We start from the raw sequence: 21,611 nt of genomic DNA, 5'->3' as shown, positions 1-21,611 counted from the left end.
TATTTATTTTAGAGAGAAAGAAAGCATGAGCCAGAAAGGCAGAGGGAAAGGGAGAGAAAAACCCCAAGCAGACTCTGCCCCCAGCACAGAGCCTGACATGCTCTCACTTCCCTAAGATCATAACCTGAGCCGAAACTAAGAGTTGGTCACTTAATCAACTGTGCCACCCAGAAACCCTGACACGGGGTACTTCTTAATTAAGCTACAGTTCATCTCCCCAGTCCTAATGGCTAGGTGCTGCTTTTAGATGTGTATAGGACCAAGCTACCTGTCTTCAATCAATTCTTTAACAATGGGGTCTTTTCTCGGGATGCCTGGGTGGCTCAGCGGTTGACCATCTGCTTTTGGCTCAGGTTGTGATCCCCAGGTCCTGGGATTGAGTCCCGCATCAGGCTCCCTGCAGCCTGCTTCTCCCTCTGCCTATGTCTCTGCCTCTCTCTCTTGTGTCTCATGAATAAGTAAATAAAATCCTAAAAAGATAAGAGGGCCTTTCCTTGGAATCTTCCTCCTACCGTACCTATCTTTGTGGGCTTTGTAGGTTCCTCTATCCCTGTATGGCTCATAATATAGTCCCAGGTCAGCATCATTAGGTTTTTGTCAGAATTTTGGTTCTCAGTCACAAAAGAAGGCAATTCCATTAGAGTCCAAGTTTTGTTAAAGGTTTCACTTGAAAGCCATTTGGCATCAATCTAGGCCACTGACTCTCAACCCACCTTCACATTAAAATGACCAGGATGCTTTTTAAAATATACTGATGTCACCACCTTAGAAAAACTGCTTTTATTGGTCTTGGGTAAGGCCCATAGATCCTACTTTTTAAAAGCTCTGCAGATGATTTGACACTATCAAGTCCCACCTTCTTATTCCAAGGGACACCTGGACAGAGAATTAGCCCTTTTCCATAGAGGTGGTAGTAAGATGGTATTCATTTTTCATTTGGTGTAGCAAGAGTCTAGACACATAGGCCTGGACCAAAACCATCACTCCCCTTTTGACCTTAGGCAGATTAGTCAACCTCTCCAAGTCTCAGGTTCCTTATCTGAAATGGGGAAAATAATGTACCTTCCTCATAGGGTTGTTGTAATATTTAAATAATATCATGCAGCTAAGATGCTTAGTGCAATGCTTGGCAGATAGTAAGGATTCAGATGCTGCCTGTTACTGTTACCTCTTCTCATTCATTTAGAAGTATTTATGAAGTACTTACCGGGTACTACATATTGTGGTACATGAAGACACAGTTCTTGCCCCCAAAAGTTGACTGTCAGAGGTGGAATGGAGACAAAGCAGAAACAACGGTACATGTAGTAAGTGCTCTAGTTACATCTGACTGCCAAGGGGTGGGGTGGGGGTCAAGAAAAGTTTGAAGCAGGCTCCATGCAGGGAGCCTGACATGGGGACTTGATCCTGGGTCTCCAGGATCATGCCCTGGGCTGAAGGTGGCGCTAAACCACTGAGCCACCGGGGCTGCCCGGCTCCAGACATTATAGACGCCCTATAGAGAAACAGAAGACAAAGTCACCAGCAAATAATTCATATTAGACTGAAGAGACAAATTTGTAATAACAAATCACAACTACTCTATGTTATAAAGGCTAGAAGAATGTAAGCCCAGAAACCCCTGGGGAGCTACAGAAGACAAGCTGGCTGGGAGCTGGGGGGCTGATGGAACAAGATTTACTGAGGAGAAAGACCTCAGCTGGGGCAATTGGAAAGAAGGAATTCAATAACTCAGGACCAGGAAGTCAGTCAATCAGGGTAGAGAGTTCCAAGAACAAAGGCAGAAAGTGGGGATTTGCAAGTTCTAGAGAAAGTGAAAAGCTTTTATATTCCATTAAAGTATGCAAAAATTTTAACTCACCTTGACTCATATTTGGCTGGAAATAGGAGTTCTAGAAATAAGAAGTAGGAAGTGGGATAGGAGAGAGCTTAGGGTGTGATGGGGGGGTGGTCAGGGAGGGAAGTGGAGCTGGTATTATGTCAGAATGGGAAATCTGTTAAGGGTTTTTGAGCAAAGGGAGGGGTGTGTGTAAAGTAATGTATGAGATTAATCCAGTGATGTTGTGGAGACGTTAGAGGGAACAAAAATTGGACAGAACGGGTTGCTCTGAACCGTTCTGAATCAGATGTGAATGGATGTGTAGTAGCACAGCAGTGGGAATTGAGAGGGTGGAATTAAAACCATGAATTGACAAGATTTGGGAACCATGATTTGGGCAGTGATAACAAGGGAGAGGAAAGAATAGATGTTGAAACAATGCAAGTTAAGAGAAGAATTTGAAAATGGCAATTTTGAAGGGGAAGCCTGTATGAGACATGATGAATTAATGGCAGAACATTCTGCTAGAAATGTGCAGAGACCATTGAGAATGTACTGGTGGAAGTCGGGACAGAGGTTAAGGGTATATATTCTGGATCTAGGAGTCACCTTGATGGAGATAACAGTAAATGAGGACTATGAGAGATAGAAAGGTCATGGCCTAAAATTTGGGGAAAAGTAAGGTTTGGGGATAGTTTGGGAGGAAGGAGGAATTTAAATCAGCAACAGAGATAAAAGGACTGGTACACAGAGGAATGAGAAAAGCCAGACCAGTGGTGTAAGCCAAGAGGAAGATGATCAGAGGATCTAGTGCAGTAGAGAGTGCAGGAGAATGACAGATTAAAAAGTAATAATAGGGAAATTTGATTTTGTGACCTGGAAAGTTTTTATAGACAGGCAAGAAAGACTAATAAAGCCGATTAAACAAAGGTAGTAAGACAACGGTGCAATAACTACCTTTGGTGAACAAAATGTATGACAACAGATTTGGGAGGATAGGATGTCAAGGAATTTTCAGAATCAAAGAGTTCTAAATGTATTCTTTGGGGTAGAGGCCCTGAATGGAGATGCGTTATAGAAAAAGAGAAGGAGTGAGGTTTCAAAGGAGGCAGGAGGTCCAGCTCCTCCCCTCTGCAAAGGAGAAGAGTGATTATTTGGAAAGATTTTGAAATGGGTGTGGGAACTTGAGACAGATGGCTTCTCTGTGCTAAGTACAGCACGAAGTACATCATGGTGGTGTGTGACATTTAACAGATGTCCCTCACCAAATTTTCATGCAACAGCCCACCCTGTTATAGGACACCGCATTAGGTTTGAAACACATAGCCAATTCAGGGCCGAAGTGCACGATTTTGGTGTGATTCTTATTGGCACTTATTTTTGTGTAACTTGTGACAGACTAAAACATGAGTTAGCAAAAGGATGCAAGAAGAGATAAACATATACCCCAAACAAATCAAACCAAACCACAAAACACATGTATAAACACCAGTAAGTCTTGATTTTGGGGAATGGTGGGGGGATGTATCAGAAAGAATTCACTGGCTTACTTAAGGATTCACTGGTAAATCAATGTTCTTCCAGATTTCAACTCTAAGAGAGTCTTTCTGATAACAGGAGAGTGTCTCAAACTCTGATGACTTCATATAGTAAAAAAATATCTTTGCTGAGACCCACCCTGAGGTCTACAACTACCTCCACCCACGTGACACTTTATTTTTATTGATTAGACATCTGGTAAGAGTGATGTGCATGTGAATTCAGAAGGATCGCATCGCTAAACGACTGGTTTGCTTACCCTACCATAGAAATGGCACTAATCTAAAATCCATTATCACAAACCATGGCATCAGCGTTCCTTAGTAAAACCCCTACACCAAGGGCACCCGGGTGGCTCAGTGGTGGAGCATCTGCCTCGGCTGGGGTCGTGGTCCTGGGGTCCTGGGATGGAGTCCCACATGGGGCTCCTTGAGGGAGGCCTGCTTCTCCCTCTATCTCTGCCTCTCTCTGTGTCTATCAAGAATGGATAAGATGTTTAAAAAACAAAACAAAAAACCCTATGGAGTCTGCCAGTGAACCAGTAAACCAAATAAAAACAGTCCACTCCTGAGCTGAGGGGCAGGGTTTTTATGCAAGGATGGTGAGAACTGTCACCCTACAGAGAACTCCAACACTGTTCCCAAGAGTGCTTGGGCCTCCAAGAGATTCTGCTGAAGTCCTTGAAAGAGTTTTAAATTGTTGGGAACTTGCTGGTGATGTTCAGCCAGCCGAGGCCGGACCGTGGGAGTGCATTTCTGTGTAACCAGGCGGAACTGGTCGCTGCTGCTCGCTTTTGTTCCTTATGTTTCCATTTATGCAAGCTACCTTTTCCCCCCCTCTGCATTTGGTTGCTTATCGTTTATTTGCCGAATACTGCAGATACTGGTTTCTCCTCAGCTAATAAGGTCTCTTAAAACAAAAAACAACAACAACAAAAAAACAGCTGTTACCTAAATGCTTTTCCCCCTGGTCTTCCTGAGCAAGCCAGAAATCACAAGGTAGCTACTAATCGGAAACCAAGAGTAAGAAGGCACATCACCCGGCAAGAGTTCATTAAGCTGTGCGCCCTGGGGCTCATCAGATACAGAGGCCTAAGCCGCGGAGGGAAACCAGAGCCCCGCGTGGACTCCGGCCGGCGCACTTCAGCCTTCCACGTGGCACCGCGCTCTGGCGGCCGTCACCGTGGACTCCCGCCCTGGCTGCCTCGGACTTCAGAGGCGGACGGGGCTTCCCGAGGCCCTCGCGTCACTTGGGCTGATCCTCACGCCGTGCGGGCCCGCAGGCGCCGCCCGCGCTCGTCGCCCCACCTCCAGGCCTCGAGGAGCCCGCGGCGCTCGCGGCGGGGGGTCCCGGCCAGCTGCCCGGCTCCGCCCGCCGCGCCCGCCGCAGACCCCGCCCCCCCAACCCCGGCGCGTCGGTCGGAGCGGCCGCCACGCCGCACCTGCCCGCCAGGGGGCGCGCCCGGGCGCAGGCCCCCGCCGCTCCCCGCGGGCCGGCTCGCGCTCCCTCCGCCCCTTCCCTCCGCCCTCCGCCCTCCGCCCTCCGCCCTCGCCTGACGGCGCTCACCTGTCTGGGCCGCGGGCCCTGGAGGCGGGGGCCTGGCGGGAGCGGGGCCGAGGAAGAGGGCGGAGCGGCTCTCCCGGCGCGTCATCGGAGCACCATGGCGGAGCTAGGAGCTGGCGGCGACAGCCACAGGGGCGGCGACGGCGCTGTGCGGAGCGAAACAGGTGACTGCACGGCCGGGGCGGACGGGGTCCTGCGGGCGGGGAGCGGCGAGCCGGGTGAGTGGGCTCGCGCGGGGCACCGGCCGCCCCCGCCCCCCCCCACCCCCGCCGGGCCGCCGCCCGGAACCGCCGGCCCCGCGCGCCGCGCACCCGACCTCGGGGCGCGCCTGCCCTCCGCCCCCCGCGCCGCGTCGGCCGCCCCGGCGGGCCGTGCCCGAGCGCCGCCGGCGGCCCCGGTTCCGGTCGCCCCTCACGCTCCACCGCGACTTTCCCACAACAGGTGGAAACTCGCCAGGGAGCGCGGGCGGGAGGAGGACCTGGAAGCCGGCCGCTCCCCTCCCACCTGCCGACCCGGCTCTAAGTCAGTTGAATGGGGAGATCGTTTCCCGCAAACCAAACAACCAGCCGGAAGATGCTCAGCCAGGTGCGACCGACGGGATCATCCGTGTCTGCGCCGCTCGCGCCCCGGGGCCGCAGTTACGCCGCGTCCGCGGGGACCGGGGCCGGGGCCGGGATCGCGGAGCGGGGAGTGCGGGGCCGCTCGCAGGAAGGCGGGGCCTGCGTGTGCGCGACGGTCGGGCTCGCAGCTTCGTTGGCTTGAAAGGGTAGACCTGGCACCAACCCCGGGTGGGAAGGAATGTCGGCCCAGGTGGGGACACCGCCCCCCACCGCCCCTTAACGCCCGGGGACCGGGGCTCACATCCTCAAGGCAAACAACAGGTTTCTCTCCCCAACCCCGTCTTGTCGGAAGACGATCTTACCCCCTCGTGATAGTTTTTTGTCTTGAGAAAACTGTTGCAAGTCCTCTCCTCTAGCCTAATTTTTTTCTGTTCTTGGCCAGTAAACTGTTTCTGGTACCTTCCTACACTAGGGATGGGGGCGGTGAGACAGTTTCTTATTTTAAAAAGAATTCAAGTTGCAGGCTCCCCGATTGCAGTGTGTTTTCTGCTTAATACACACACATAATCGGAAACAGTTGTTTCCCGAAATGCAAGACCTTCCAGATTCTCCTATCTACCTACCCCCCATCAAAAGACCTTTTGGTTTAAATGATATGTTTATTTTAATACGGAAGTTCCAGAAAACCCACAACAGTCTTTGGAAACGTATCTGCTCTGCTAGGAAGACTTTGGGCACCTAAAGTCCAATGACTTAATCTCAGTAGTCAAATACCTGAGGTTCAGGCTGACAAGATGTCTTGAACTTGTTTACTTTGAAATCACGCTACTTCCCTTAGGGTGGTTTATTTTGTATGAATGTGTTTGAAAGATTGGTCCATCGTTATTTTGATTTGGGATTGGGAAGGGGTGGCTAAGAGGAGATGTCTTCGCAATTGCTTTATCGAACTTGATGAGCTGGGCGGACGCGCGGGCAGGTTAGGCCCCCCTCGCCTAATGAGGGCAGCATAAGGGCAGCATCCTCATTGTGCATATAAATGGTTTGGTGCCTAATCCCCACTAAGTGGCTGCTTCTGAAAAAAATTGTTCCAGAAAATTAATACACACCAATTTATGATAAAAAAAAAGAACTAGTCTTTTAGAATCTGCACATGAGTAACTTGTTCAGATATAAGTAAACTACAAACTAGCATTTCAGTGTCTGACCATGTTAACTAACGAACTGGTCATTTTTCTAACGATATAAAAATCAGGTGATTATCAGTGAAGTATTTTGTTATGAAGGGAGAGTTTAATTGGTTGCCATCTCCTTCATAGAAAAAAATTCTTCCAAACATTTGCTTAGAAACTTTGATTTCCATGTTATATATGGTCTTTTGAGTAATTGTATTTTTGATTTAACTAAAATTTATTTCTGGCCCACATCTTTTTCCCATTTTTCTATCCCCAAATTAATGTTTTTAGTATTCAGAAGTACCTATGTAGAACAGGTGCCAAACACACAAGAAAGGTAAAAATATATTCTTTAAATCTAGGTTGCAGTATTTTGAGTGAACAGCTAAGGACTGCTTGAATTTTAACAACTTAACAAGTTTTCCATATGTTTAAGACATATAACCTATATTTGAGTATGACTCAAATGTAGTGCTTTATTCTTATGGACCTGTTTCACCTCATACACGTCCAAAAGCTGCAATTCATTGTATTTTAACAATCACAGATTTGTATAGAGGTGAGTGTTTGGGGAGGAGGTAGGGACTTTTGTCTTTTACCATCAAGAGGTGATTTGTTGAGGGATTCATTTTTTTAAATTAATTAATTTATTTAGATTAGGCTATTGTGATGTAAAGTCCATTTTAAATGTCTCTTAGTTTTTTTGTGTACCTGTGCAAAGACCATTGTAATTTTAGGACTTTTTTTTTTTTTTTTTGAGTATAGTTGACACATGGTGTTACATTAATTTCAGGTGTACAACAGTGATTCAGCATCTTTCTGTATTATGCTATGCTCATCGCAAGTGTAGCTGCATCTGTCACCATGTCAACAACACTATTACAATATCATTGCTTATATTCCCTGCGCTGTGTCTATTTTTTCCTGTGATTTATTCATTCCATAAATGGAAGCCTTTACCTCCCACTCCCTTACTACTCTGGGAACTATCAGTTCTCTATATTTATAGGTTTGATTCTGCTTTTTGTTTGTTTTTTATGTTCCACATATGAGCAAAATTATAATGTATTTGTCTTTCTCCATCTTACTTAGTTTCACTTAGTATGATATCCTCTAGGTCCTAGGAGAATTTAGGTTAGAATTTCAGGTGATTATGAAAATAAGACCTGTAATGTACTCCCTAATTATAAGGATATATATGTGTGTGTATCAAGGATGGGTTGAGAATTGGTGGTATACCAATTAAAAATGAAACATTTAAGGATATTGAAAGGTACTGTATTAATCCAACATTTAAAAGCCATACTTAGCTTCTACTCAAAGGTAGTCAAGTTACAATCCCTGTGATAATATTTTTTATTTTTCTTGTGGATAAGCAGTTCTTTCAACATATTTTTCAGTAGCCAAAGGTTCACAAATAATTGACTTGGAAGCAAGTTTTTTATTTCACCACTAGAGGACATCAAGTCCTTTTTCAGGTCGTTATTTGAAGAGTCACAAAGATGGCTATTCACAAAACTGTTTCTGTCCAAGCGTTCTGGGTTTAATTTTTTTATGCTTATGCTCAAGAGCTGTGGAAAGTGAGCATGCACAGCTAATTTCCCAACTTGATCACTTTTTTTAAAAAAGCCTACCCAATTAAGATGGGAAGCCATATCTAAAGCTGCATCTGAGGGACTCCTGGGTAGCTCAGTGGTAGAGTGTCTGCCTTTGGCTCAGGGCGTGATCCTGGAGTCCCAGGATGGGGTCCTGCATCGGTCCCACATGGGGCTCCCTGTGGGGAGCCTGCTTCTCCCTCTGCCGATGTCTCTGCCTCTCTCTGTGTGTGTCTCTCATGAATAGATACATGAAATCTTAAAAAAAAAAAAAAAGATAAAGCTTCATCTGATTAATTCATGAAACAACACTTTTCATGCATACCTATAATCTGTGAATTCTGTTAATATTCTTTTGGGAGAAATGACTTAGAACTTGGACTTGGGGTTTTCTCCCCCAGCAGGCAGTCTAGTGAAAGAATATGGGCTTTATTTGTGATCTTGGTCATAACCCTCACTGCATTAAAGTGATCTTTATTGGTTTCACTTAGCTAGAAGATTCCACAAATATCTGCAAATTAATATTGTAAGATAGGGATTCAGGCCACAACTTTTTAAAAAAGATTTTGTTTATTTGACAGAGCGCAAGCAGGGGGAGCAGGAGAGAGAGAAGCATGCTCCCCACTGAGCAGGGAGCCTGGCATGGACCTAGCAGGGCTGGATCCCAGGACTCCGGGATCATGACCTGATCTGAAGGCCTTAACGGACTGAGCCACCCAGGCACCCCTCAGGCCACAATTTGATGTTAAACATATCCCTTCTAAAATCCAAGTCCTAAAGTTCATAATACTTCATTCAGGTGGCTAGATAACTTTTTTCCCCATTCTACTGTGGCTAGCTCTTACTTTACATCTTGCTGAGGAGTGAAACATTACTAGACCAGGCAACTGTGTTTAGGAACATGCATTTTTTATATCATTACTTAGGTATGTGTGTGAAACACTAATTTACATTGGCATGTTCTCTAAAAATTTTAACATCTTTGCTTCCTGGTGCATGAGAAATAATCATTTAAATAATTTAAAATAAAGGGGTTATTTTTTTCAAAACTCAAGTCTCATTAATATTGATGTAAAAGTTGAAAATATTGAGGCTTAGAATAATTTGACCAAGAAATATGTACCTTGCATATATTAAGCAGTATGGTGACTAGAAGGTTGACAAAGACATGCTCCTTGGATTTAGCAAGGGAAACAGAACTCATAAATAATTGTGGGTTATGAAGACTTCAGTGAAGAAAGAACTGCTTCTGGCTGTGGTCATCAGGGAGGACATAAACTTTAAAAGAATAAGTAAATGATGTCTAAAGTTGGATAGAGGAAAAGAGCAAAATTTTGGTCATATTGACTCATGTGTGAACCTCAAAATGAGAGTTGTAGAAGATCAATTAGGAATCATGATACATGGCAGCCAAATTGTGGAATGGTTGCAGGTCAAGCTAAGAGGCTGGTATGTTACTCTGTGGACAGTGGACAGCAGTTGATGATTCTTGAGAATAACATATCTTGATTAAAGTATGCTTATTTAGTCTTTCTGCACCCATGAATCTGCAAGCTTGATTGCAAATTCCAGCAGAAAAGCTATGCCTTTTAACGAATACATAGTTCCTCCATCTAGGAAAATGATCCTCTTGAGTTGACTTCTGCGGCTTTGACAATGGTAACATGGGGTTGTGAGAGCATATGTGGAACATCTGTAGAGTCAGACACATCAGCCAGACCTTTGAAGATCAGTGAAATCTGGAGACCTAACCAGCTGGTTCTTATTTTGAAGTAGGCATGTAGACTAGAGGATGGATTTAAGAAGGAAGAGTTCAGGGATGTTCAGACCAACTCTGAGGTTCCCACAGAAATCTAGGCAGGCTATTGGAAATGGGAGGAGAATGATTAATTCAAGATTCTACAGAAGCACGTGTCAAAGGATACAGGTAAAAAGCAGCATTTAAGATTGTACTCCTGGCTTGAGTTTGTGTCATTGGTTTAAGGATGGCATGAAAGTAATCATGAGGAGAACCTAGTTTTGGTGGGAGAAATAGAAAAATTTCTGGGCGGCCCAGGTGGCTCAGCGGTTTAGCACCACCTTTGGCCCAGGGTGTGATTCTGGAGACCCAGGATTGAGTCCCACATCGGGTTCCCTGCATGGAGCCTGCTTCTCTCTCTGCCTGTGTGTCTGCCCCCCGCCCCCGTGTCTCTCATGAATAAATAAATAAATTTAAAAATCTTCAAAAGAAAAATTTGTTTTAAACATGATATAAGACATGTAGGTAGAAATATCTAATGGGCAGCAGCAGGATAAGGAGAAAAATAGAAGCTGGAATTCTGGGATTCATTCTATAAAGGAATAATAATTGAAGCCAAGAGAGTAAGGAGAGCCTAGAAGGAAAAACTGAAAAGGGGTGAGACAATATTCAAAGCATATAGGAGGGGGAAGGGACAGCAAAGAAGCCAAAAAGATGGGAAACGCCTAATTGAGCAATGCACACCTGCCAAGAGAGAGAGAGACAAACAGGTCAAGGATTCAAAGAGTAAAAGCAAAGTCATCACTGTGGTTACGGGGTGGTCACTGACCACCCAGAGAAGAGGAATTTCACTTGTTGGTGCAAGAGTAAGGGATGAACCAGATTATAAGTGATTAATAGGTGAGCAGTTAGAAAGATATCTGACTTTGGAGACTCCATAAAACTTGCTGGTGAAAGGAAAAACTTAGAAATCCTTCATTAGGCAGAGGACTTTTTCCCTCTTCTTAAAATTCACTTTTGCATAGAAAAAATTTACTGCTATTTTGGTTGTACAATTCATTGTGTTTTGCCAAAAGTACAATCACATAACCACCCTGTAATCATGGTCTTGTCTCACCCCAGAGAATGCCCTTGTATTGCCCCTCTAGTCACGCTCTCCTCCTACTCTTAACCCCTGGCAGCTGCTAATCTGTTCACCATGTGTCTAGTTTTGCCTTTTCCAGAATGTCATAAAAGAGGAATAATCATATACCATGTAACCTTTCGAGTCTGAATTTTTCACTTAGCATAATGTATTTGAGACTCTAACATGTTGTTGTATATATCAATAGTTATTGATGAGTAATTTGCTGTTGTATGAAAGTACGATAGATTATCATTCCATCTGCTCATTGAGGAGCATTGAGTTATTTCTAGGTTTTGGTGATCATGAATACTGCTGCTGTAAACATCTACACACAGGCTTTTCTCATTTATCTAAGGAAGCTAGATACCTGGGAGTGGGGTTGCCAACTCATAGCAAGTATATGTTTATAAGAACCTGCCAAACCATTTTCCAGAGTGACCCTACAGTTCTGCATTCCTGCAAGCAGTATCTGAGTTCAAGTGGCTTGACACCCTTGCCAGCACTTGATATTGTTAGGTTTTGATTTTAATTTTTAGCTGCTGTACCAAGTTCTTTGAATAAAAGTGTAATTAATTGCCTTAGAGTGAAATAGTACTTTTCTGGATGCTAAATGATGCTCAATGAACACAGAATAAATACTCTTGGAGGTAGTGTTGCTCCAGAGCACAGGTATAATGAGGAGTTCTTATTTGGCTTTAATATCACCACTCTTGTTCTCCCTCCCACCCCACCCCCCACCCCCGGAAAGTATTGATTTCCTGTGGAGTCTGCATTCTGGAGTTGATTATGAAAAGAAGTGCCATTATGCAGCATGTCCCATGCCAATCCAAATTCCACCCCCCCCCCACCCCGCCTTAATGTCTATCTTCCAGTCCCTTGAAAACTAGCTTTCCAGAATTTGGAAAATTTAAGTTACAGGGCTGGAAATATCAGTCATATAGCTTGATTTATGGTCCTGATCACTCCTTGTTGACAGAATTTATATTGTCAAATTAGCTACTTAAATATCAGCTCTCAGTTGCTGAAGTATGTATTTCTTTTTTTAAAGATTTATTGGGGGATCCCTGGGTGGCGCAGCGGTTTAGCGCCTGCCTTTGGCCCAGGGCGTGATCCTGGAGACCCGGGATCGAATCCCACGTCAGGCTCCCGGTGCATGGAGCCTGCTTCTCCCTCTGCCTGTGTCTCTGCCTCTCTCTCTCTCTCTCTCTCTCACTGTGTGCCTATCATAAATAAAGAATAAAAAAAAAATTAAAAAAAATAAAAATAAAAAAATAAAGATTTATTGGGACACCTGGGTGGCTCAGTGGTTGAGCGTCTGCCTTTGGCTCAGGGCATGATGCTGGAGACCCAGGATTGAATACCACATTGGGCTCCCTGCGGGGAGCCTGCCTCTCCCTCTCTCTCTGTGTCTCTCATGAATAAGTAAATAAAATGTTTAAAAAAAAAGATTTATTTATTCATGAGAGACACAGAGAGAGAGGGAGAGGCAGGCTCCTCACAGGGAGCTCGATGGAGGGCTAGATCCCAGGACCCCAGGATCACAACCTGAGCCAAAGATAGTCACCCAACCGCCAAGCCACCCAGGCATCTTGAAGTATACTTTTAGTATTTTGTAAAGGTCTTGATAATCAATCATTGGACCTTTAATCACTGAGCATGATCTAAGGTTCTATATGCTAAATGAATATGGTACTTAGGCTTATTTCTTTTATATAAAATCCAGCTTTAAAGGTTGTCTAGCAGGATGCCTGGGTGGCCCAGCAGTTGAGTGTCTGCCTTCGGCTCAGGTCATGGTCCCAGGGTCCCAGGATCAAGTCCCACATCAGGCTTCTTGCAGGGAGCCTGCTTACCCCTTTGCCTGTGTCTCTGCCTTTCTCTCTGTATCTCACATGAATAAACGAATAAAATCTTAAAAAAAAAAAAAAAAGGTTGTCTAGCTGTTCAACAGGTCAGTGCCTTTTTCCTTTTTAATTTTAAATCCAGTATAGTTAACAGTGTTATATTAGTTTCAGGTGTAAATATAGTGATTCAGCAATTCTATACATTACTCAGTGCTCTTCAAGATAAGTGTACTTTTTTTTTTAAGATTTTATTTATTTATTCATGATAGTTACACAGAGAGAGACAGAGAGGCAGAGACACAGGTAGAGAGAGAAGCAGGCTCCATGCAGGGAGCCTGACGTGGGATTCGATCCTGGGTTTCCAGGATCGCGCCCCGGGCCAAAGGCAGGCGCCAAACCGCTGCGCCACCCAGGGATCCCTGATAAGTGTACTCTTTGATCACCATCACCCACCCACCTATCTCCCCTCTGGTAACCATCAATTCTCTATAGTTAAGAGTCTGTTTTTTAGTTTGTCTTTTTTTTTTTCTTTTTTCATTTCTTACATTCCATGTATAAGTGAAATCATATGATGTTTGTCTTTGACTGACTTTACTTAGCATTATTCTCTCTAGCTTCATCCATATTGTTGGCCTTTTGCCTCTCTGACGTGTTTTTGCAATGCTCTGAATTACAGTTTACAAATTTAAATGGCATCAGGTGGTTTTTCTCTGTTCATTAAATACTAGTCTCCTTAGTATCTTGGAGAAATAGCCAGTTAAAGATTTTCTTAGGTGTCATTTCAAATTTTGATTTGAGGATTCATATATTTTGACAGCAAGAATCACTGCATTCAACAGTTCCTTACCCTTGAAGCTCCTACAGAAACAGTTGTGAAAGAAAGAATTGTGAGAAGTGAATTGACACAAGGAGAATTGACAAACCTGACCAAACATTGTAGATGAATGTGGGAATGCAAAACTGAGCAGAAAGGAAGTTGAGTGATGCATTTGGGATATATGAACTGTACTTTGCAAGCATTGTTAGTAAAATCCTGTATTTTTAGAGTATTGAGATTTGATATCTTAAATTTTTTTTTTTTTTTTTTAATGATAGTTACAGAGAGAGAGAGAGGGAGGCAGAGACATAGGCAGAGGGAGAAGCAGGCTCCATGCACCGGGAGCCCGATGTGGGATTCGATCCCGGATCTCCGGGATCACGCCCTGGGCCAAAGGCAGGTGCCAAACCGCTGCGCCACCCAGGGATCCCTGATATCTTAAAATTTATGTGACTTTTTTTAATGCTACAAAAGCTTCCTCTTTGGAGTTGGCTTTCTGGTAAAAAGAACCATCCTTTACTATAGCATAACTTCCCACTTATAAGCCTTGTATGTTGAAAGACCATGTTGAAAGTAGAAAATAGCTATATTCTAAAGTATATTCTGGAAACCACCTGGAAAATTATAATAGCCATTGCCCTCAACCTAATGAATTTATTTCCAAGGTGAAATTCCAGAAGAGACCCCTTCTTTCAGAGTCCCCGCTTTCCAACACAAGGCCTGCTTGGGTGGCAGTAACATGCATAATAATAGGCTGTAGCAAAAATGCGTGGCTGCTTGTCAAGGTTTTGATCCAGGCTTTTGTTTCCCAGCAGTCTTAACCTAACATACCAAACAGGACCTGGTTCCTTGCTTCCTGCATTCCAGATGGATTGGTTTCTGTTCAGGGTTGAAGCTCTAAATTAGTATGGTGACCCCCTTAACTGCAGCGCTAGTCAGTTTGTTTAAATATAGCTCATTCCTTGGGCATAAGGCTATGTTGTTGAAATGATTATCGAGCTCCTGTGCTGCAGCATCATTGGTTCTCAACCTTGACAGTGAGTTAAAATCACCTGGGGACTTCTTAAATCTCGCTCTGCCCAGGCCACAGATTAGGCAATTATTGGAGGATCTCTAGGGGTGAGAGCCAGGTAGCAGTATGTTCTAAAACTACCCCCAGTGATTCCAAGGTGTGTTCAAGGCTGAGGACTAGTTTAGATTGATTTCCTACTTACTGCTCTTTGATATGACCAGTAGATCTAAGATCAGACTTAGTAGATTTAATTTGGTGATGTCAAGTGTGCCCCACTCATGGAAACCACCTGGAAAAATCATGACAGCCATTGCCCTCAAACTAGTGAATTTATTTCATTTATCTCTTATTTTGCTCCAGCAATTTTGTGAAGGAAATACAGATGTGAACATGAGTACACTTGAATAGCAAAATATGTGCACAGTGGTGTCTGTACTTTCATGTATGAATAGGTGCAATTCGACAAAAGGTTAGGTAATAAACTTTATTTTTGTTCGCTTCTGCTGCCCTCTTCCTCCATCCCCTGAAAACAAGAAAGGTCAATTTCAGGTAAATAAAGTTTTTCGTAGCAAATTATATACTTTTCCCAGAGGTTTTCATAGTGACCCATGGTCTCTAATTATCATACCCCTGGCTCTGGAGATCACTCTTGTTTCTTCTGTTCTACTGTAAATACTTGACACAAGAGTGACCTCCTTCCTATTCTCGTCTTCCATCCTACTGCACAACCTACGCTAATACCCTCTGGGCTAATCTTTCTTTACCTCTCTTCATTCTCCTCATTAGATGTTACTTGACGTAAGGCTTGGTCTGGTAACCTCTGCTCTTTGCACTTAACAGTATTATTCACACTTATGACTTTGAACATCATGTCAGATTAATAGCTCTGGCTCTACTTGTCAGAACCTCTAGAGGCACGTCTGAGGTGTCTCTGCATGTGCGTTTAAGGTTTTACAGTTCCATCAATTGTGACATGAAGCTGTTTAAGTGAGGGCTTACCTTTGGCAGAACTGATTTTCTCTTTTTTTTTTCCTCCTTGCAGTTGGTGTCTGCCTTGCCATAAAAACCAGGACCACAATAAAAAGGGAAGTAGGGGTTACTGAATGGGATAGATCCCTAAGGATTTCCTTTCTGCTCCTTCAAGATTATACTGCAGTTAGGCTCTAGTTAAGCCATATGATCTTGCACTCAAAACTGACCACCCAATTTAGGAATAACATTAAACTTTACTTTGTGTTTTGACTTGGGTCTAGCTGTCTGGGTTCTATTCTCAGCTGTGTCACTTGCTACTTGAGGAGTTTATGGCTTGCCATAAACTGTGGCCATGCTCTTCCTCGATTTCTTTCTTTTTAAAACCAGGATACTGGTAATACCTTCATTGGGCTATGATGAGGAGTGAATTGATATATGTAAAGTACTTAAAACAGGGCCTGACACAGCACAGAGTGTGGTTATAATTACTGTGCTTGCGGTGCTGCATCACTGTGAAAATATGGACTTACCCTGGCATGCTGAGTTCCCTCAAGCAAATTTTTATTTACTTGAGTCTCAGTGAGAGAATCAGAATGTAATGCGGATTCAGACCTAACTGCAGTTGTGTGATCACATTGCGATGGGCTTGGCTCAGCTAGAGTAAGCATCATCAAGGCTCATTGGATGGTGCTTTTCACCTGTCAAAATGGTGCACGAGATGTTTCTGTGGAAGGCTGCTGCACACAAACCTGTGAGATGCTCAGATTGTGCTGTGATTGAGTTAAAGCCCAGGCCAGCCGTTCTTCTCTTCTCTTCTTCTCTTCTCTTCTCTTCTCTTCTCTTCTCTTCTCTTCTCTTCTCTTCTCTTCTCTTCTCTTCTCTTCTCTCTTCTCTTCTCTTCTCTTCTCTTCTCTTTTTTCTTTTCTTTTCTTTTCTTTTCTTTCTTTTCTTTTCTTTTCTCTTTCCTTTCAAGATTTTATTTATTTATTCATGACAGACACAGAGAGAGAGAGAGGCAGAGGGCAAAGCAGGCTCCCTGTGGGGAACCTGATGTGGGACTCAATTCCAGGATCCCAGGATCACCACCTGAGCCAAAGGCAGATGCTCAACCACTGAGCCACCCAGGTGCCCTTGGCCAGGTTTTCTTGACTTATTTTTCATTTCTGTGGTATTTGAAAGTATATCTTTTACTGTATCATAGTTCTGCAATTTAAGTTCTTTCCTAAAATACGTGGCTACAGGATTATTGCACTTTAAATCATAAAGTTGAACTTGCTCCCTTTAAACCACAAAGATGGACCTCCTGGACTTATTTTGACTTGAAACAAGCCACTTCTTGAATATATTTCTCTAAAAGGAACATCTAGGAAGCATGTACAACTTGCCTTCCACAAGGCTTTCATGAGAAGTCTGTAGTTTGGGTTTCTTGAAACACAGTACTTCCACAAAATGAACTTAAAAGAGATGGATGAAGCAGGTGAAGAAAATTAAGAGGTCCAGACTTCCAGTTATAAAATAAGTCCTGGAGTTGAAAAGTATAGCATAGGGAATGTAGTTAATAATATTATATACCTTTGTATGGCAATTATACTTGTCATGGTGAGCATTTCGTGATGTATATAAATGTCCTATTACTATGTCATATACCTGAAACAAAATTGTAGGTCAACTATAATTAAATTTTTTTAAGTTCTAAAAGTACATACATGGAATTAGGAAAAAATCAGTAAACTGTTTTGCTTTTTTTTAAAGATTTTGTTTTATATATATATATATATATATAACATATTTGTATTATATATATATATTATTGAAGTTCAATTTGCCAAGATTTTACTTATTCATGAGAGACACAGAGAGACAGGCAGAGAGAGAAGCAGGCTTCCTAAGGGGAGCCTGATGTGGGACTCTGTCACAGGACCCCAGGATCCCAACTCTATCCAAAGGCAGATGCTCAACCACTGAGCCACCCAGGTGCTCCAGTAAATTTTTTTTCTTACTAAAATTTCTTATGTGTTGTTTTATTATTTTTTTAAGATTTTATTTATTTATTCATGATAGAGAGAGAGAGAGAGAGAGGCAGAGACACACAGGCAGAGGGAGAAGCAGGCTCCATGCCAGGAGCCTGATGCAGAACTCAATCCTGTGACTCCAGGATCACGCCCTGGGCTAAAGGCAGGCGCTGAACTACTGAGCCACCCAGGGATCCCCTTATGTGTTGTTTTAGGAGAGACTTTCTAAAATTGCAATGGCTTATTTATAAGACCTATACAGGATATTGGGGTGGGGGTATATGAGCCAGACCTTTCTCCTTAAGTATTTTGTTCAACTTATTTCAATTTTTACCTTTTAAAAAATTTAACTCATAAATGTTTGTTTATTTATTTATTTATTTATTATTTATTTATTTATTTTTAAAGATTTACTTATTTATTTATGATAGAGAGAGAGAGAGGCAGAGACAGACAGAGGGAGAAGCAGGCACCATGCTGGGAGCCCGATGCGGGACTTGATCCCAGGACTCCAGGATCGCACCCTGGGCCAAAGGGCTTGGCAGGTGCCAAACTGCTGAGCCACCCAGGGATCCCCACTCAAAAATGTTTAAATGTCACTTCCTCAGATGGGTCCTGGGTTTAGATGCTCTGAATAATGCCTTCAGATGGTATATATGATACAGTGGATACTACATAATCAATTAAACCAAGATGCCTTAAACCACCCTTTAAAATATTATATCCGGGCAGCCCTGGTGGTGCAGTGGTTTAGCTGCCGCCTGCAGCCCTGGGTGTGATCCTGGAGACCCGGGATCAGGTCCCGCCGGGCTCCCTACGTGGAGCCTGCTTCTCTCTCTTTCTGTGTCTCTGCCTCTCTTTTGCTCTCTCTGAATAAATAAATAAATAAATCTTTAAAAAAATATATCCTTCTTCAGTAAAAAAAAAATATATTAAAAATAAGAAATACACAATGTTAGAGTAAGCCCAGAATTTTTTTTTGTAAAGATTTTATTTATTTATTCATGAGACACAGAGAGAGAGAGAGGCAGACATAGGCAGAGGGAGAAGTAGGCTCCCTGCAGGGAGCCTGATGCGAACTGGATCCTGGGACTCGGGGATCACACCTTGAGCCCAAGGCAGACGCTCAACCACTGAGCCACCCAGGCACCCCTAAACCCAGATATTTCTTTTGCAACGATGGCTTCCTACCTCCTACTATCCCCTGAGGATGTCCTTGTTGTCCAAAGCATATACCCATATGCTTTGTTAAAGTGACATTTTGTAAATCCCAGGAACTAAATACAAGTGGAAGAAATGGTCCACAGTAGAAAGCATTATTAAAACAGAGAAAAGGGGATCCCTGGGTGGCGCAGCGGTTTAGCGCCTGCCTTTGGCCCAGGGCGCGATCCTGGAGACCTGGGATCGAGTCCCACGTCGGGCTCCCAGTGCATGGAGCCTGCTTCTCCCTCTGCCTGTGTCTCTGCCTCTCTCTCTCTCTCTGTGACTATCATAAATAAATAAAAACTTAAAAAAAAAACAAACAAACAGAAAAGGGGGGTGGGGTGGAGCTAGTTTTAGTCTAGAAGAACTATGAGAGGACAGATGCCTTTGAAGAGAAAACCCCCACAATCTTCAGCGAACCTTACAGGAAAACACTATTTTGACCTTTTAGATTCAATCCTTGATGGCCCAGCTATACCTAAAGTACACCCACAATAGAGTATCAAGTTTTCAAGGGGGTTTTGGAAAAGAGGAGTACAGAATGTTGGATGGAAGGAGAAAGAGGCTTCGCTAAACCCAGTGACTGGGAGCTCAGATACTACTGAGCCATTCTGAACCAGTGGGGAAGAGGATAAAGAGAACTTTTGGTTTTATAGGCTTCCCTCATTTTGTTTGTAAGCCGCAAGAACCAGGTCTTTTTTCCAGTGAGTCGGATAAAGCCTGGCTCTGGACTGTACAGGGACATGGGTATTTCTGGTATTAAGGGTTTCAAGACAGGTGTTTTCATGCATGCCAGTATGGAAACTGTCTCCACCAAAAAAATCAAGAGGGTAGAGAGAATGTTATTAGGATTGTGATTGTTTCTCTACAACATTGTATGTCTCTGGAACAGGTTTTTGGGGTTTTGTTTTTTTAAACACATAAGTGATTTTAGTGCCTTACAATGGAAGTGTGGCCACTTTGCCCAATGATAAAAGGTCACATGGTCCACTTGTGGTGTTTTAGGAAGTTTGCAAAAAAGTTCCTTTTGTCATTATAATCCTTCCTCAGTTGCCTATTTAAAATTCACAGGAGTTTTGGGGAGCCTGAGTGGCTTAGTTAGTTGAGCGTCTGACTTGGTTTTGGCTCAGGTCATGATCTCAGGTCACGGGATCAAGTCCCCTGTGCCTTGGGCTCTGCACTGCAGGGGGTGGGGGTGTCTGCTTGAATCTTCCTCTGCCCCTCACCCAACTCACTCTCTCAAATAAAATAAATAAACCTTAAAAATAAAATAAAATTCACGGAAGTTGTAAGTCAGGGGCTTAGAATAGGGATATGAAAGGCAAAGGAGATGAGGTTTGGGGTACCCTAAGTGTATTTCTCAACCTGTTCATTCTTCTGAGCTGTTATTTCTTTCTGTGTAGTGCCCACTAAAACTCAGTGGCTTTAGATCAGACAAGACTAAAAGGGGATTGATATTTCTCAAAAAATGTACTGGGTTGCTAGTAGTATCTATTTCTTGGAAATTAATCCTTCCTATCTTTTTTAAAGCAATTAGTGATGCAATTAGGAATCTTTTTTGTTTACCAGTTACAAAATGGAAAAGCTTCTGGCTTGCTATTTAATTCTAAATACACTCGTCTCTTATCTATATAATTTAGCTAAAGGCTTTTGGTGTTCAGGTTCGTCGCTGACAATTACACTGGATATGTTAATCCTTTTCAGCGCGGACCTTCGCTGAATGATAATGACCAAACCTCAAACTTAACCTACCATGGTTATATGATTTGCCTTTCTGTTAGGCACTTCCTTCTCCTAGGTTGATTTCAGAACTCTGCTGAATTGTATATAATTTTCTCTTTTGCCAGATTTGGCTCTATTTAGCCAGTAACTGTAAAGTTTAGTACCTCAAACCATACACACTTCTCATGAGAAATATAGATTATCCAGCGCCATCTCCATCCACATATTTATATATGTTTCTTCTGATTGAAACAGTGGGGTTATTTCATAACGGAATATTTTTTTTAAATCTACATATCTGCATTTTCCAAACCATTTAATGTTGAGGCAACCCGTTGTTACAATGATAAAAAGGATTTATTTGATAATGTTTTGAGGCTGACCTGCATTGGATTCTCAACACAAGATCATTAGTGAAAGGTAAGAGGATTTACTCGGTCTACTCTGAGATTACCTGAGCCCGATTGTATGAATACTATCTTAATAGAGCATTGCAATATTGGAAATGAGTTGGGTAAATAGTGTCCATCCTATTCAGTGAAAATTATGATCACGAACACATAGACCTTTGGCTTTCGAGTGACATGCTTTCATTTACAGCATTGTTGACTTCAGCGTGGGAATGGAGTGTATTAATCTCTATGAGGTCACTGACCAGGACAGTTAATTTTATCTGTCAATTACAGTGCCAGGTTATTTCGTCAAACACTAGTCTAAATATTGCTGTGAAGATATTTTCTAGATCTGATTAACATTTACAGTCAGCTGACTTTAAGAAGATTACCCTTGATAATACTGAGGGCCTGATCCAATCTGTTGAAGGCCTTTTAGGACAAAAACTGAGGTTTCCCAGAGAAGAAGGAGTTCTGCCTGAGTTTCCAGTGTGCTGGCCTGCCTTACAAATTTTGGACTTACCAGCC

The 21,611-nt window shown here is 43.1% G+C and overlaps 1 protein-coding gene and 1 long non-coding RNA gene across 4 annotated transcripts in view; one reads left to right on the top strand and one right to left on the bottom strand.

Moving 5' to 3' along the window:
* Positions 1–1,205: 1,205 nt before the first annotated feature.
* LOC125755518 (uncharacterized) lies at positions 1,206–5,566 on the bottom strand. The gene is made up of 3 exons (XR_007412222.1): positions 5,426–5,566; positions 4,925–5,114; positions 1,206–1,495 (listed from the first exon to the last, which is right to left on the bottom strand). It is a non-coding gene; the product is annotated as an uncharacterized LOC125755518 (long non-coding RNA).
* The window catches only part of MAP7 (microtubule associated protein 7), a 172,636-nt gene continuing 155,975 nt past the window's right edge, over positions 4,951–21,611 (top strand). For all 3 annotated transcript variants that reach the window (XM_025422375.3, XM_025422378.3, XM_049112990.1), the window contains exon 1: positions 4,951–5,085. In XM_025422375.3, the coding sequence (XP_025278160.1) occupies positions 5,019–5,085 (67 nt within the window). In that variant the 5' untranslated portion in view covers positions 4,951–5,018. The remainder of the gene's footprint in view (positions 5,086–21,611) is intronic.

This window comes from Canis lupus, chromosome 1 (assembly GCF_003254725.2).
Source record: "Canis lupus dingo isolate Sandy chromosome 1, ASM325472v2, whole genome shotgun sequence".
NCBI lineage: Eukaryota > Metazoa > Chordata > Mammalia > Carnivora > Canidae > Canis > Canis lupus.
The sequence above is the reverse complement of the archived record's forward strand: the minus strand, read 5'-3'. Positions and strand labels throughout refer to the sequence as shown.